General features: G+C 37.9%; 1 pseudogene and 1 gene segment (V, D, J or C); one reads left to right on the top strand and one right to left on the bottom strand.

Annotated features, from left to right (window-relative positions):
* Positions 1–3921: 3921 nt before the first annotated feature.
* On the bottom strand, positions 3922–8233 carry LOC116904295. The segment is given in 4 exon segments: positions 3922–4010; positions 6486–6517; positions 7786–8065; positions 8179–8233. Coding segments are annotated over 4 exon segments (456 nt in total).
* Positions 7226–7342, top strand: LOC116904770 (annotated as a pseudogene).
* Positions 8234–15009: the final 6776 nt, after the last annotated feature.

Genomic DNA, 15009 nt, shown 5'->3' on the forward strand with positions numbered 1-15009 from the left:
AATTTCTTCCTCAGCCTTTTATCCTTTGAGTTAATTTTATATTCAGTCACTTGCTGAAGTTGTATATCAGCTGTAGGGGCTCTGTGATAGAATTTTTGGGTTCACTTATATATACTATCATATCATCTCTGATATATTGACTTCCTCCCTCCCAATATGTATGCCTTTGATCTCTTTTTGTTTTCTATCTGCTCTGACTAGAACTTAGAGTACTATATTGAATAGGTAGGGAAAGAGTGGGCAGCTTTGTCTTATTCCTGATTTTGATAGGATTGCTTTAAGTTTCTCTCCATTTAGTTTGATGTTGCTATTGGTTTGCTGTATATTGCTTTTATTATATTTAAGAATGCATCTTGAGTGCCTGGTCTCTCCAATACTTTTAGCATGAATGGGTGTTGTATTTTTGTAAAAGGCATTTTCAGTATCTAATGAGATGATCATGTGGGGCTATATTTTACTTTGTTTATATTGTGGATTATGTTGATGGATTTCACTATATAAAACCATCCGTGAATTCCTGGAATGAAGCCTACAAGGTCATGATGGATGATCATGTTGATGTGCTCTTGGATTCCGTTTTTGAGAATTTTCTTGAGTACTTTTGCATCAACATTCATAAGGGAAATTGATCTGTAGTTATCTTACTTTGATCGATCTTTGTGTGGTTTAGGTATAAGTGTAACTGTGGTTTCAGAGAAACAATTGGGTAGTGTTCCTTCTGTTTTTATTTTGTGGAATAGTTTGGAGAGTATTGGAATTAGGTCTTCGATGAAAGTATGATAGAATTCTGCACTGAACCCATCTGGTCCTGTGATGTTGGTTTTTGTTTGTTTGTTTGTTTGTTTGTTTGCTTGATTGTTTGAGAGGCTTTTAATGAATGCTTCTATGCTTTTAGGGGTTGTAGGACAGTTTAGATGGTTTATCTGATCTAACTTTTGTACCTAGTATCTGTGTAAATAACTGTCCATTTCCTCCAGATTTTCCAGTTTTGTTGAATGGAGACTTTTGTAGTAGGATCTGATGTTTTTTTTTAATTTCCTCAGATTCTTCTGTTATGTCTCCCTTTTCATTTCTGATTTTAATTTGGATATTCTTTCTGTGCCCCCAGGTTAGCCTGGCTAAGGGTTTATCTATTTTGTTGATTTTCTCAAAGAACCAGCTCCTGGTTTTGTTGATTCTTTATATAGATCTCTTTGTTTCTACTTGGTTGATTTCAGCCCTAGGTTTGATTACTTCCTGCCTTCTACTCCTTTTAGGTGTATTTCCTTCTTTTTGTTCTAGAACTTTTAGGTGTGCTGTCAAGCTGCTAATGTAGGTTCCCTCCAGTTTCTTTTTGGAGGCACTCGGAGCTATGAGTTTTCCTCTTAGCACTGCTTTCATTGTGTCCCATAATTTGGGTATGTTGTACCTTCATTTTCATTAAATTCCAAGAAGTCTTTAATTTCTTTATTTCTTTCCTGACCTAGTTACCATTGAGTAGATAGTTGTTCAGCTTCCATGTGTGTGTGGGCTTTATTGTATGTTGTTATTGTTGCTATTGAAGACCAGCCTTAGACTGTGGAGGTCTGATAGAATACATGGGATTAATTCATATTCTTGTATATTTTGAGGTTTGTTTTATGTGAATGTATATGGTCAATTTTTGAGAAAGACCATGAAGTGATGAAGAAGGTATATTATTTTGTGTTAAGGTGAAATGTTCTGTGGATAGCTTTAAAACCATTTTGGATCATAACTTCTTCATATACTGTGTTTCTGTTTAGTTTCTATTTCCATGATTTGTCGATTGGTGAGAATGGGGTGTTCAAATGTCCTATTATTATTGTGTGGGGTTCAATGTGTGCTTTGATCTTCTATAATGTTTCTTTTACAAATGTGGTTGTCCTTGCATTTGGGGCAAAGATGTTCAGAGTTGAGAGTGCGTCTTGGTGGATTTTTCCTTAGATGAGTATATAGTATCCTTCCCCACCTTTTTTTTGATAACTTTTTGTTGATAGTCTATTTTGTTGGATATTAGGATGATACTCCAGCTTGTTTCTTGGAACTAAAGGCTTGGAAATTTATTTCCCATCATTTAACTTTGAGTTAATGTCTGTCTGTGTGTTTTGAGATGTGTTTTCTGTACACTGCAAAATGCTGGAACCTGTTTATGTATCTAATCTTTTTACTGGGGAATTGAGTCTATTGAAGTTGAGAGATATTAGGAACCAATGATTGTTGCTTCCTGGTATTTTTGTTGTTAGAGCTAGAATTATGATTGTGTATTTCTCTTCTTTTGGATTCGTGATGAAAAGATTAATTTCTTGCTTTTTCTTGGGTATAGTTTCCCTTATTGTGTTGGACTTTTTTCTTCTATTATCCTCTCTGTAGGACTGGGATGGGGAAAGATAATGTTTAAATTTAGTTTTGTCTTAGAATATCTTGGATTTCCATCTATAGTAATTGCGAATTTTGCTGGGAATAGTAGCCTGGGCTGGCATTTTTTTTTTCTCTTTGGGTCTCTATGACATCTAAGAAGGTTCTTCTGGCTTTTATACTCTCTGGTGAGAAGTCCAGTTTAATTCTGATAGGTCTGTCCTTATATGGTACTTACTCTTTTTCCCCATACTGATTTTAATACTCGTTCTTTGTTCTATGTATGTGTTCTTTCGATTAATATGTGACAAGAGGAATTTCTTTTCTGGTCCCATCTATTTGGTGTTCTCTAGACTTCTTGTATGTTTTTGGTTTTCTTTAGGTTAGGAAAAGATTTCTTCTATAATTCTGTCAAAGATTTTTACAGGCCCTTTGAATTGGGAATCTTCACTCTCTGCTATATCTATTATTCTCAGTTCAGTCCTTTCATTTTGTCTTGGATTTCTTGAATGTTTTGAGATAGGAACTTTTTGCTTTTATATTTTTTCTTGACTGTCTGTGCCAATGTCCTCTATTGTATCTCTGCCACTGGGATTCTCTCTTCTATCTCTTATATTCTGTTGGTACTCTGTTGTATCTGTGACTCCTGCTCTCTTTCGTGGGTTTTCCATCTTCATGGCTTTGAGTTTTCTTCAATAATTCTATTTCCATTTTAGATCCTGAACAGTTTTCTTCAATTCCTTTACCTGTTTGATTTTGTTCTCCTGTATTTCTTTAAGGGAGTTATTTGTGTCCTTTATGAGACACAAATGAGAGTTTAGATCTGAATCTTGCATCAGAGGTGTGTTAGGGTATCCAGAACTTTCTGTGGTGGGAGAACTGGGTTCTGATGTTGCCAAATCAAACTGGTTTCTGTTGCCTATGTTCTTGTGCTTGCCTCTTGCCATCTGGTTATCCCTGGTCGTTATCTGGTCTCCCTTTCTTTGACTGTAGTCTGTCCTTCCTGTGAGCCTGTGAGCCTGTGAAACTAGGTGTGTCAGAATACCTGGGGAGTTGAGCTGCAACTGGGGTGTGGACTGCATGGGATTAGGTTCAGGGCAGGGTGTCTAGTCCCTGGCAGATTTGCAAACCTGAAGGCATGAGGGTTTCTCCTGGATGGGGAATCTGCTTCCATGAATGGCAGAGGTCCAGATATGCTGGTTTGGGGTCATGAGGTTTAGGGTCTTATCTGTAAATCTGGGTGTGTCAGAATACCTGGGGAGTGGAGCTGCAACTGGGGTGTGGGCTCTGTCAGGCACACATGGGATCCAGAAGCTGTTTTCCACTTTCTACCCTGTATTCTTTCAGTTTCCTCTTGCTAATCTGCTTTCACAGTTTTTAAGAGTTCTTTAATTTTATGGACAAGAGTGGTTTTACTTGCATTTATGCATGACAATGTGCATGCCTGTGCACAGGAAAGTCAGAAATAGACAATATATTCCATAAAATAGGAGTTATAAATGGTTTGAACCACCAGGTGCATGCTAAACACTGAATCCAGGTCCTCTGCAGTAACAGCCAGTGCTCCTAACAGTATTCATCTCTCAAAGCCTTTACACCACCTCTTCCACGATTTCCAATATTCTTTCTCCAATCGTCTTTTGAATTTAACTGTTCTGGGTCATCCATGGTGTCACAACTCAGAAAACTCTAAACATCCACCTTTCCCCAGAAGTCCTCTTAATCTCCTTTTGCTTTAAATTTTGCTCCTATAAATCTGAAAGAAATCATTTTGGGGTATTCTTCTGTAGTTTTCAAGTATCTTTGATCCCTGGCTGTGGTAAAGTTCAGAGTTCTCATCATTCTAATGATTTTGCTTTAATTAGCAAATCCTCCAGGCTTTCAGTAATGGACTTTCTCAAGTATTTCCTTCTTATGTACTGTCAAACCTTGCCTTAAGAAAGGTTGGGACAAGCAGCTTAAAACCACTGAACTGAGAATAGGACCCCAATGTTGAAGGAAAAGAGAAAGAACTGGAAGAAACATTATTTTATGTACAACAATGCCAATTTTGGGGGTAAGCCACTACCTAAAGACTATCTGACCCTGGACTCCCTAATTTCATAGGTAGCAATGAATATCCTTCAGTAAGAGCACCAGTGGAAGGGAAGCCCTGGGTCCTGCTAAGACTGAACCCCCAGTGAACTAGACTGTTAATGGGGGAATAATGTTTGCCCAGAAACGAAAGGGAATAACACTTAAAAAATATAAGAAATATTCAAGGTTAATAAAAAAAAAAAAAGAAAATAATAAAATGCTATAAAAAGATAAAAAGTCAATATAATAACTTATATATTTAACTTCATGCTTCATGGCTCTACATATTATTATAGACATGAAAAAATTGAAACATAGAGTTTGCCGGAATTAGTTTATGTATAGAAAGCATGTTCATAAAAGATATCAAAGTAATATTAGCCTCATTCAAATTTTTCCCTTCATTTTTAACTCTTTCTACATTCACAAACAGAACTTAGCTATGCAAAAGTAAACAACAATAGAAAAAAATAAATAAATAAAAAGAAAGGGTGGGACATTATTCCCCTGTCTTACACACTCTTCACTGACCTTTTTTGTTTTCACCATTTCATTAATGTTTACCCAATGGTTTGTATTCCTAAAAACTGACTACTGTCATTCTAATTATACAGAGAATTATTTTGTCAAACAATTACCTTAGATTTTGTCATATATCACAGTTAATGGCAATTCTATACTACAATTTGTTATACAATAAGTATGCATATGAATCACAGATCTGATCAATTTAAGTGATCTTGGTTTTTCATTGTGTCACATGTCAGAAATTTCTAAACGGCTTCTCCCCCCTCAGAATTCACATTAATCTCCCTAAGGAATTTAAGTCATAATTCTGTACTTAATGGGCATAAAACTGAATAAGATAGCATCATGAGCAAAAAAGAACAGAAAATCTTGGGCTGCTTTCGAGGTACTAATGGTCTGTTTTGCTTTAGGGATGGATAGCTATAGGGTCACATAGAGATTATCTACATATCATCTACCTGTCTGTCTGTCTGTCTATCCATTCACCATATGTACTCTGAAAGTCATAAATCTGGGGGTGGCTAGCTTTATAAATAGTTGTGTCTTCTCCAGGCTTATCTACATTTTTCAATTTATACATCATAGCTATCATGATGGCTACATCACACTGTCTTTAAAAGTAAATGTGTTCTGAGGAATGAAGACATCTAATAATCACTGAGATGGAAACATTAGAAGGAAAACAGGTTTGTGCTTTGATCTTCTTGCAGTTATGTTTAACGATGACAGTGATTGCATACAGTAAGCACAGACAAAAACATTGCCCCTTACAGATGAGCAGGTATAATCACCGAAACTTCAGACATAATAGAGAAATTTTGTTATTTTATTTAAAAATTTTTAATAAAGATGTTTAATTGCATTGTAAGTTGAAATAGGGATATGGAGGAAAGGAATAAAGTAAATTTTATTTAGTATCTCTTACTCATGCTCCTTGTCTAATTCTTACCCCTCAGATTTTGTTTACCTCTTGGAAGGCACTATGGTCTAAGTGAATGTATTTTCCAAGAAATCGGCAAATTGAATATTATACACTCTATCCATATAGTTCATCCTTTTGACAGTTAAAGAAAAAAATGTGCAAATATTTCTATAGTGTCTTAAAATCACTTCTATGGGAATCATTAAGTCTAAATCATAAATCATTAAAAAAGAGAGCAGAGGCACAAAAATATTTTTACTGTCTATAAAGCTCAGGCAGATATAATAATCAGTGGAGAAATATTGGGCATTTATGCCTCAGATTATACAAAAGACCAAAATGTCCACTGTTAACATTTGTATCTAAAACAATAGCAGAGATAAAAGAAAGGGAGTAAGAAATGAGCAATGAAATGAATAAAATAAAATGGTTGCTAAAGATATTAATATACAAATTCATAAATCAAGGAAACTTAACATAGATATTTGAAAATAATTATAATAAAATCTCTACATACACTGAGGATGAAGAACAGTTCCTTACATTGAAAGACGTACAAATAACTAGAAATATATCTGCTTTTAAAAAAAAAAAGAATGTATACGTTGCAGGTCCCTAAGAATAGAAGAATAGCTCCTTACATTAAAAAGCATACAAGTGAATAAAGAATATATCTGCTTTTTGGAAATAAAAAAAGAGTGTATACATTGTTTGCAGGTCTCTAAGACATCATATGCATATCTAGTACCATCAAAGGACAGAAGATGGTATGGGAAACTGAAATTAAGACAGCTGTGCGGTGGTTAAGTGCACTGACTGCTTGTCCAGAGGTCCTGAATTCCACTCACAGCACCCATATGATGACTCACAAACATCTGTAATGATATCAGATTCCCTCTTTGGGTGTATTTATGTGTGTGTGTGTGTGTGTGTGTGTGTGTGTGTGTGTGTGTGTGTGAACACAGAGGACTCAAATATAATTAATTAGTTAATTAATTAAATAATAAAAAAACATAACTGTTGGTCACCTTATCAGGGATGAGAATCAAACCCAGGTAACCTTCAGGATAAACAGATGCTCTTAACCACTGGGCTTTCCCTCAAGTCCCATGAATGAGATTTAAATGGATATCATCTGCAGTTTGCTAATAAAATCAATATAATGCAAATAGTATATCTCAAAGAATTTCAAAAGTTGGTAAATTCAGTCCAGAATTTGTGTAGACAGTCAAAAGACAGCATAACTAGGAAAATTGGAATGATAGAAATGTGGCAGTATATCTTCTGACTTTATTCTTCTTTGTTGTATAAAATCAGAGCAATCAAGACTGTGGTGTACTCCCGCCTTCCAGAGGCATTGCAGGTATGTCAGTAGGAGGTAGAGAAAAGAAAAGCTATGCAGATGCTCAGCTCACTGATGTCCTGACCTAAGACCATCTGAATTATTAGTAGCCTAACATTCCCTGAAAGAACTAAGCCTAAAACAGACTGAATGTCATGATGCAAGAGCAGAATGTCTTCCAGGATGGGAAGCTAGAGACTAAAAGAACCTGGCCTATGACCAGGGCCATGGCCATGAGTGAGCCTGAGACAGACAATGCATTCAAGAGGCCGCTCAAGTGGACAACATGGGTAACGAGTCACCAGACAACTACCATAAGGGCCAGCAGGTAGCTAACCTGTTAAAACCACCAGTCTGAGACCATAAGGCGTGAGCAGGGCATAGCACATGAAAGACTACATCTGACATGACTCCAGAATCTCAGAGAGACATGAGACATCTGAGAAATACTTAGACTGGGTGATTCATGAGGAGAAACAGATGGGGCAGCCAAGCCTCTCACTTCTGCTCCCATGAGGTTTATGTTATGACTTGTATCACTGTGGGAGGATACTCATCATACTGCAGACAGTGATAGATTGCCATATCTTCAGACTCCAGGCTGCTGATGGTGAGAGAATAATCTGACCCAGACCTACTGCCACTGAATCTTGATGGGACCCCATCTTCCAAGTTGGTTGCACCATAAATCATGAGCTTAGGAGATTTTCCTCGTTTCTGCTGGTACCAGCTTAAATTATTCCGAATGTCCTGCCATGCCCGGCAAGTAATAGTGACTCTGTCTCCCAGAGATGCAGACATGGAGGATGGAGACTGGGTCATCTGGATGTCGCATCTGGCACCTATAAGTTGAGACATAATGAATATTCATACATAGTTAAGCATTATAAAGGATGATATCACCCATATACCAGTCAACACTAATCAGTGAAATTCCCAATTTAGCCCATTTTACCTGGAAACCACAGCAACAAGAACCCAAGAAACTGAGCCTGGGCCCTCATGTCCATGTTGAGTCCTCACTGCAATGACAATGACACATGGTGTCACTGGTATATGAAGAAGACCCCATGGCTGTGAAATTAGAATATGCAAATTACTGGGAACCACTGATTGCTGGAAACAGGTGCAAGGCTTACTCATCTCAGCCCTTAGCCCAAGATCAGTGTCCCCAGGCGCCTGAGGTCAAACCATGTGTAAGTCTTAAGAGAATGAATTTCTTTTTAAACATTCATAATTATAGATGACCTCTTTAATATAGGTAGTCTCTATTTTAAATAATGCATTTCAAAGGAATACTGGGTATTATAGAAGAATATCCTGCTGTCAGGGAATATACAACAAAAAACTATTAGATCTTTAACTCACTCAAATAATTTTGATTGGTTAAAAAATTAATGTCTTCCCTTTGTGAATTGTTTGTAGTAGATATTTTTAAAATTGAGAGGACAATTGATCATAACCATTTTCACTGAATTAAAACATAAGACTTTACAGTTTTAAGTTTGCTAACTACAGTTCCAAGAGTGGACAAACACAGTAGGTGCACATATAACACCTTGATCTCAAGAACCGATGCCACTTGAGGTTATGACTCCATGTGAAGATACAGGTACTTTCTTAGAAACTAATGGGATGGGTACAGCTTTTGCACAGTTTGGCATTCTCCATATTTTACTTTTTTCTAACATTTTCTATTATTTTCCACAGATCCTCAGCATAAAGGTTTGAATAGTGTTAATAGAATTAAGAATTATAACAGAAAATTGCTATTTTCACATCTTTTTCTTGAGAAGTAGCTGGAAGAATTACTTTGACTCAGCCAGTAACCTCACCATCTGAATTTGGCTTGCAGTCTCCGAACAAGCTAAAATGCAGAAATGTTTGTGTGTCCTATAACACAAATATTGAATATCACAAATCACGCATCTATGTCTTTATTATGACCATCCAACCTTACTTGTCATCAGAAGTACAATCTATTTAGTCTTCAATACTTTGTCCAGGGGCCAGGGAATCCTTGGAGGCTTTCAGAAATTAACTATGCAAGGCCCCAATGCTCATTTTCTAAGGGCCTGGACTTGAGGAATGGGTGAGAACAAAGACGTAGTCATAAGGCAGTTCCTTCAATGTACAGAGCACCATCCCATCAGAACTACCATGCAGCAGCTTTGAGATGGATTAATAATAATGTGTCCTCTACCCTGCACTCTCTTTCTGCTGATATCTAACACCTGTGTTTGTGTCTCATTAACTTTAGAGGCTTGGAAGACATGTGTGAGTTCTCACATAATCACCCCAGGATCTGAGGAAGACTCACTTTTAGTGGATATGAATAGGATACTTTTAGTGGATACTAATAGGAGGATGGCAGTTCCTCTCACCTTAAAACAAGTGAATTATTAACTTGCATGGTATCTGGGATCTGAACTCTTACCAAACCTCCTTTAATGATATGTGGTAATGCAAAGGGAATTTCAGACATTCAACTTTACTTTATCAAAAGGACTTATGTTGAATTAAATACAAAATGGTTTGTTTTGGATTATATATTCCTGTGAAAGAGTGAGTTGATGGAATAATAGTGAGCACTGTCACTCATTGATAAGTGGCTATTAGCCCAAATGCTTCAATTACCCTAGATGCACAGGACACATGAAACTCAAGAAGGATGACCAAAATGCGGATGCTTCACTCCTTCTGTAAAAGGGGAACAAGAATATCCTTGGGAGGGAATAGGGAGGCAAAGTTTAGAACAGGGGCAGAAGGAACCCCCATTCAGAGTCTGCCCCACATGTGGCCCATACATATATGGCCACGCAATTAGACAAGATGGATGAAGCAAAGAAGTGAAGGCCGACAGGAGCCGGATGTAGATCTCTCCTGAGAGACACGGCCAGAATACAGCAAATATATAGGGGAAAGCCAGCAGCAAACCACTGAACTCTGAACGGGACCCCCGTTTAAGGAATCAGAGAAAGGACTGAAAGAGCTTGAAGGGGATTGAGACCCCATATGAACAACAATGCCAACCAACCAGAACTTCCAGGGACTAAGCCACTACCCAAAGACTATACATGGACTGACCCTGGACTCCAACCTCATAGGTAGCAATGAATATCCTAGTAAGAGCACCAGTGGAAGGGAAAGCCCTTGGTCCTGCTAAGACTGAACCCCCAGTGAATGTGATTGTTTGGGGGAGGGTGGTAATGGGGAGAGGATGGGGAGGGGAAGCCCATATAAAAGGGGAGGGGGGTTAGGGGGATGTTGGCATGGAAACCGGGAAGGTGAATAATAATCGAAATGTAAATAAATACTCAAGTTAATAAAGACTAAAAAAAAAAAGGAAAAAGGAAAAAGGGCCATTTTGCCAAAGGAATCTACAGATTCAATGCAATCCACATCAAAATTCCAACTCAATTCTTCTGAGAGTTAAAAAAGAGCAATTTGCAAATATGTTTGGTATAACAAAAAACCCACTTCATCCCAGGCATGCAGGGATGGTTTAATATACGGAAAACCATCAACGTGATCCATTATATAAACAAACTGAAAGAGCAAAACCACATGATCATTTCATTAGATGCTGAGAAAGCATTTGACAAAATTCAACACCCCTTCATGATAAAAGTCCTGGAAAGAATAGGAATTCAAGGCCCATACCTAAACATAGTAAAAGCCATATACAGCAAACCAGTTACTAACATTAAACTAAATGGAAGAAACTTGAAGCAATCCCACTAAAATCAGGGACTAGACAAGGCTGCCCGCTCTCTCCCTACTTATTCAATATAGTTCTTGAAGTTCTAGCCAGAGCAATCAGACAACAAAAAAGGAGGTCAAGGGGATACAAATCGGAAAAGAAGAAGTCAAAATATCACTATTTGCAGATGATATGATAGTATATTTAAGTGATCCCAAAAGTTCCACCAGAGAACTACTAAAGCTGATAACAACTTCAGCAAAGTGGCTGGGTATAAAATTAACTCAAATAAATCAGTAGCCTTCCTCTACGCAAAAGAGAAACAGGCCGAGAAAGAAATTAGGGAAATGACACCCTTCATAATAGACCCAAATAATATAAAGTACCTCGGTGTGACTTTAACCAAGCAAGTAAAAGATCTGTACAATAAGAACTTCAAGACTCTGAAGAAGAAATTGAAGAAGACCTCAGAAGATGGAAAGATCTCCCAGGCTCATGGATTGGCAGGATTAATATAGTAAAATGGCCATTCTACCAAAAGCGATCTACAGATTCAATGCAATCCCCATCAAAATACCAATCCAATTCTTCAAAGAGTTAGACAGAACAATTTGCAAATTCATCTGGAATAACAAAAAACCAGGATAGCTAAAACTATCCTCAACAATAAAAGGACATCAGGGGGAATCACTATCCCAGAACTCAAGCAGTATTACAGAGCAATAGTGATAAAAAAACTGCATGGTATTGGTACAGAGACAGACAGATAGACCAATGGAACAGAATTGAAGACCCAGAAATGAACCCACACACCTATGGGCACTTGATTTTTTTTGACAAAGGGCCAAAACCATCCAATGGAAAAAGATAGCTTTTTCAGCAAATGGTGCTGGTTCAACTGGAGGTCAACATGTGAAGAATGCAGATCGATCCATGCTTATCACCCTGTACAAAGCTTAAGTCCAAGTGGATAAAGGACCTCCATCAAACCAGATACCTCAAACTAATAGAAGAAAAACTAGGGAAGCATTTGGAACACATGGGCACTGGAAAAAATTTCCTGAACAAAACACCAATGGCTTATGCTTTAAGATCAAGAATCGACAAATGGGATCTCATAAAACTGCAAAGCTTCTGTAAGGCAAAAGGACACTGTGGATTTCCAGGACAAAAATCACGACAACCAACAGATTGGGAAAAGATCTTTACCAATCCTACAACAGATAGAGGGCTTATATCCAAAATATACAAAGAACTCAAGAAGTTAGACCGCAGGGAGACAAATAACCCTATTAAAAAATGGGGTTCAGAGCTAAACAAAAGAATTCACAGCTGAGGAATACCGAATGGCGAGAAACACCTAAAGAAATGTTCAACATCGTTAGTCATAAAGGGAAATGCAAATCAAAACAACCCTGAGATTTCACCTCACACCAGTGAGAATGGCTAAGATCAAAAACTCAGGTGACAGCAAATGCTGGCGAGGATGTGGAGAAAGGGAACACTCCTCCATTGTTGGTGGGGTTGCAGACTGCTACAACCATTCTGGAAATCAGTCTGGAGGTTCCTCAGAAAATTGGACATTGAACTGCCTGAGGATCCAGCTATACCTCTCCTGGGCATATACCCAAAAGATGCCCCAACATATAAAAAAAGACACGTGCTCCACTATGTTCATCGCAGCCTTATTTATAATAGCCAGAAGCTGGAAAGAACCCAGATGCCCTTCAAAAGAGGAATGGATACAGAAAATGTGGTACATCTACACAATGGAATATTACTCAGCTATCAAAAACAATGACTTTATGAAATTCGTAGGCAAATGGTTGGAACTGGAAAATATCATCCTGAGTGAGCTAACACAATCACAGAAAGACATACATGGTATGTACTCATTGATAAGTGGCTATTAGCCCAAATGCTCAAATTACCCTAGATGCCTAGAACAAATGAAACTCAAGACGGATGATCAAAAAGTGAATGCATATCGCTCCTGAGAGACACAGCCAGAATACAGCAAATACAGAGGCGTATGCCAGCAGGAAACCACTGAACTGAGAACAGGACCCCCGTTGAAGGAATCAGAGAAAGAACTGGAAGAGCTTGAAGGAGCTCGAGACCCCATATGTACAGCAATGCCAACCAAACAGAGCTTCCAGGGACTAAGCCACTACCCAAAGACTATACATGGACTGACCCTGGACTCTGACCTCATAGGTAGCAATGAATATCCTAGTAAGAGCACCAGTGGAAGGGGAAGCCCTGGGTCCTGCTAAGACTGAACCCCCAGTGAACTAGACTGTTTGGGAGAGGGAAGCAAGGGGGGAGGGTTGGGAGGGGAACACCCACAAAGAAGGGGAAGGGGAGGGATTAGGGGGATGTTTGCCCAGAAACCGGGAAAGGAATAACACTAGAAATGTATATAAGAAATACTCAAGTTAATAACAATTAAAAAATATATATATAAAAATAAAAGAGGAACCTGTGTAAGAACTGAATTCACTGACCAACTTTCAAGCAAGTACAATCAAAGCCCAGAAAAAGAGGAGGAAGAAGGAAGGTGAAGCCTTTCTGCTCTGGTAGTTGTTTGCATTAACCATGAGTAGGCAAGAAATCAATTTTAGAAAATCAGTAAATTTCCATACTGGCCAGCTTGGGGCATTCTACAGAGCAGGCCAATGACGAACCTGAATGAGGAACTGAACTGATATATAGAAACCAAATTTCTGTGTTTTCCCTAGTTCAAAAATAGATCTAGACAAACTGGTGTGGCTGTGCCTAACAGAAAAATTATTATTCCTTTTTGAAAATACAAGAATATAAGAGAAAAGTTACAATAGTTGGTGTGCTCTAGTACATACTTTAGTCCCTGAAAAATATTGGACCATACAGTGTGTTTTAAGTTTTAAAAATAACATTTGAGTGTAAAATTAAATCATTTTTTTCTTTTCCTTTCTTTCTGGTGTTAAGTCTGAAAGCCTGGGAAAAGTGGCTGGGGCAGGGGAAGAGGGAGTTATTGATCAAAACAAAGCAAACCTGGCCTTCTGATTTTCTCATCAGAACTCAGTCCCTAACTGTCACAGCATATTGCTGGCATACCTCATCCTCTAGCCCAAGAGTAGGGATGCCATTCTCTCACTTACATTTGCAACCATTTGATAACTGGTCTTTTTCATTCATAATTATTATTCTGACCTCTTTGTCTGGCACTTGTTCTCCCCTCCTTCCACTCTCCACAAGTTTCAAGGTCATGTCTATTCTTGACTGTCCCAGAAACCCAAAGCTCTATCTGTGTTCTCGCTTTTGTGTATAATAAACTCTCTAATCCAAAAAAAAAAAAAAAAAAACCAGGAGAGTGAAAACTATCCTTAACAATAAAAGTACTTCTGGGGGAATCATCATCCCTGACTAAAGAAGCATTATAGAGCAATAGTAATAAAAATTATATGGTATTAGTACAGAGACAGGCAGGTACATCAATGGAATAGAATTGAAGACCCAGAAATGAACCCATACACCTGTGGTTAATTTTTGACAATGGAGCTAAAACCATACAGGAGGAAAAAGTTAGCATTTTCAGCAAATGGTTCTGGTTCAACTGGAGGTTAGCATGTAGAAGAATGCAAATTGATCCATTCTTATCACCCTGTACAAAGCTTAAGTCCAAGTGGATCAGGAGCTCCACATCAAACCAAATACACTCAAACTAGTAAGAGAAAAACTGGGGAAGAGCCTCGAACACATGGTTACTGGGGAAATTTTTCTAAACAAGACACCAATGGCTTATGCTCTAAGATCAAGAATTGATGAATAACACCTGATAAAACAGCAAAGCTGCTATAAGGCAAAGGACACAGTCCTTAGGACAAAACAGCAACCAACAAATTGGGGAAAGATCTGTACCAATCCTACATCCAATAGAGGGCTAATAACCAATATACACAAAGACTCTGGAGGATCAAATGACCCTATTAGAAATGGAGTGCAGAGCTAAACAAAGAATTCTCAGCTGAGGAATATCCAATGGCTGAGAAATACTTAAAGAAACGTTCAACATCCTTAGTCATCAAGGAAATGAAAATC

This window comes from Rattus rattus, chromosome 6 (assembly GCF_011064425.1).
Source record: "Rattus rattus isolate New Zealand chromosome 6, Rrattus_CSIRO_v1, whole genome shotgun sequence".
Classification (NCBI taxonomy): Eukaryota; Metazoa; Chordata; class Mammalia; order Rodentia; family Muridae; genus Rattus; species Rattus rattus.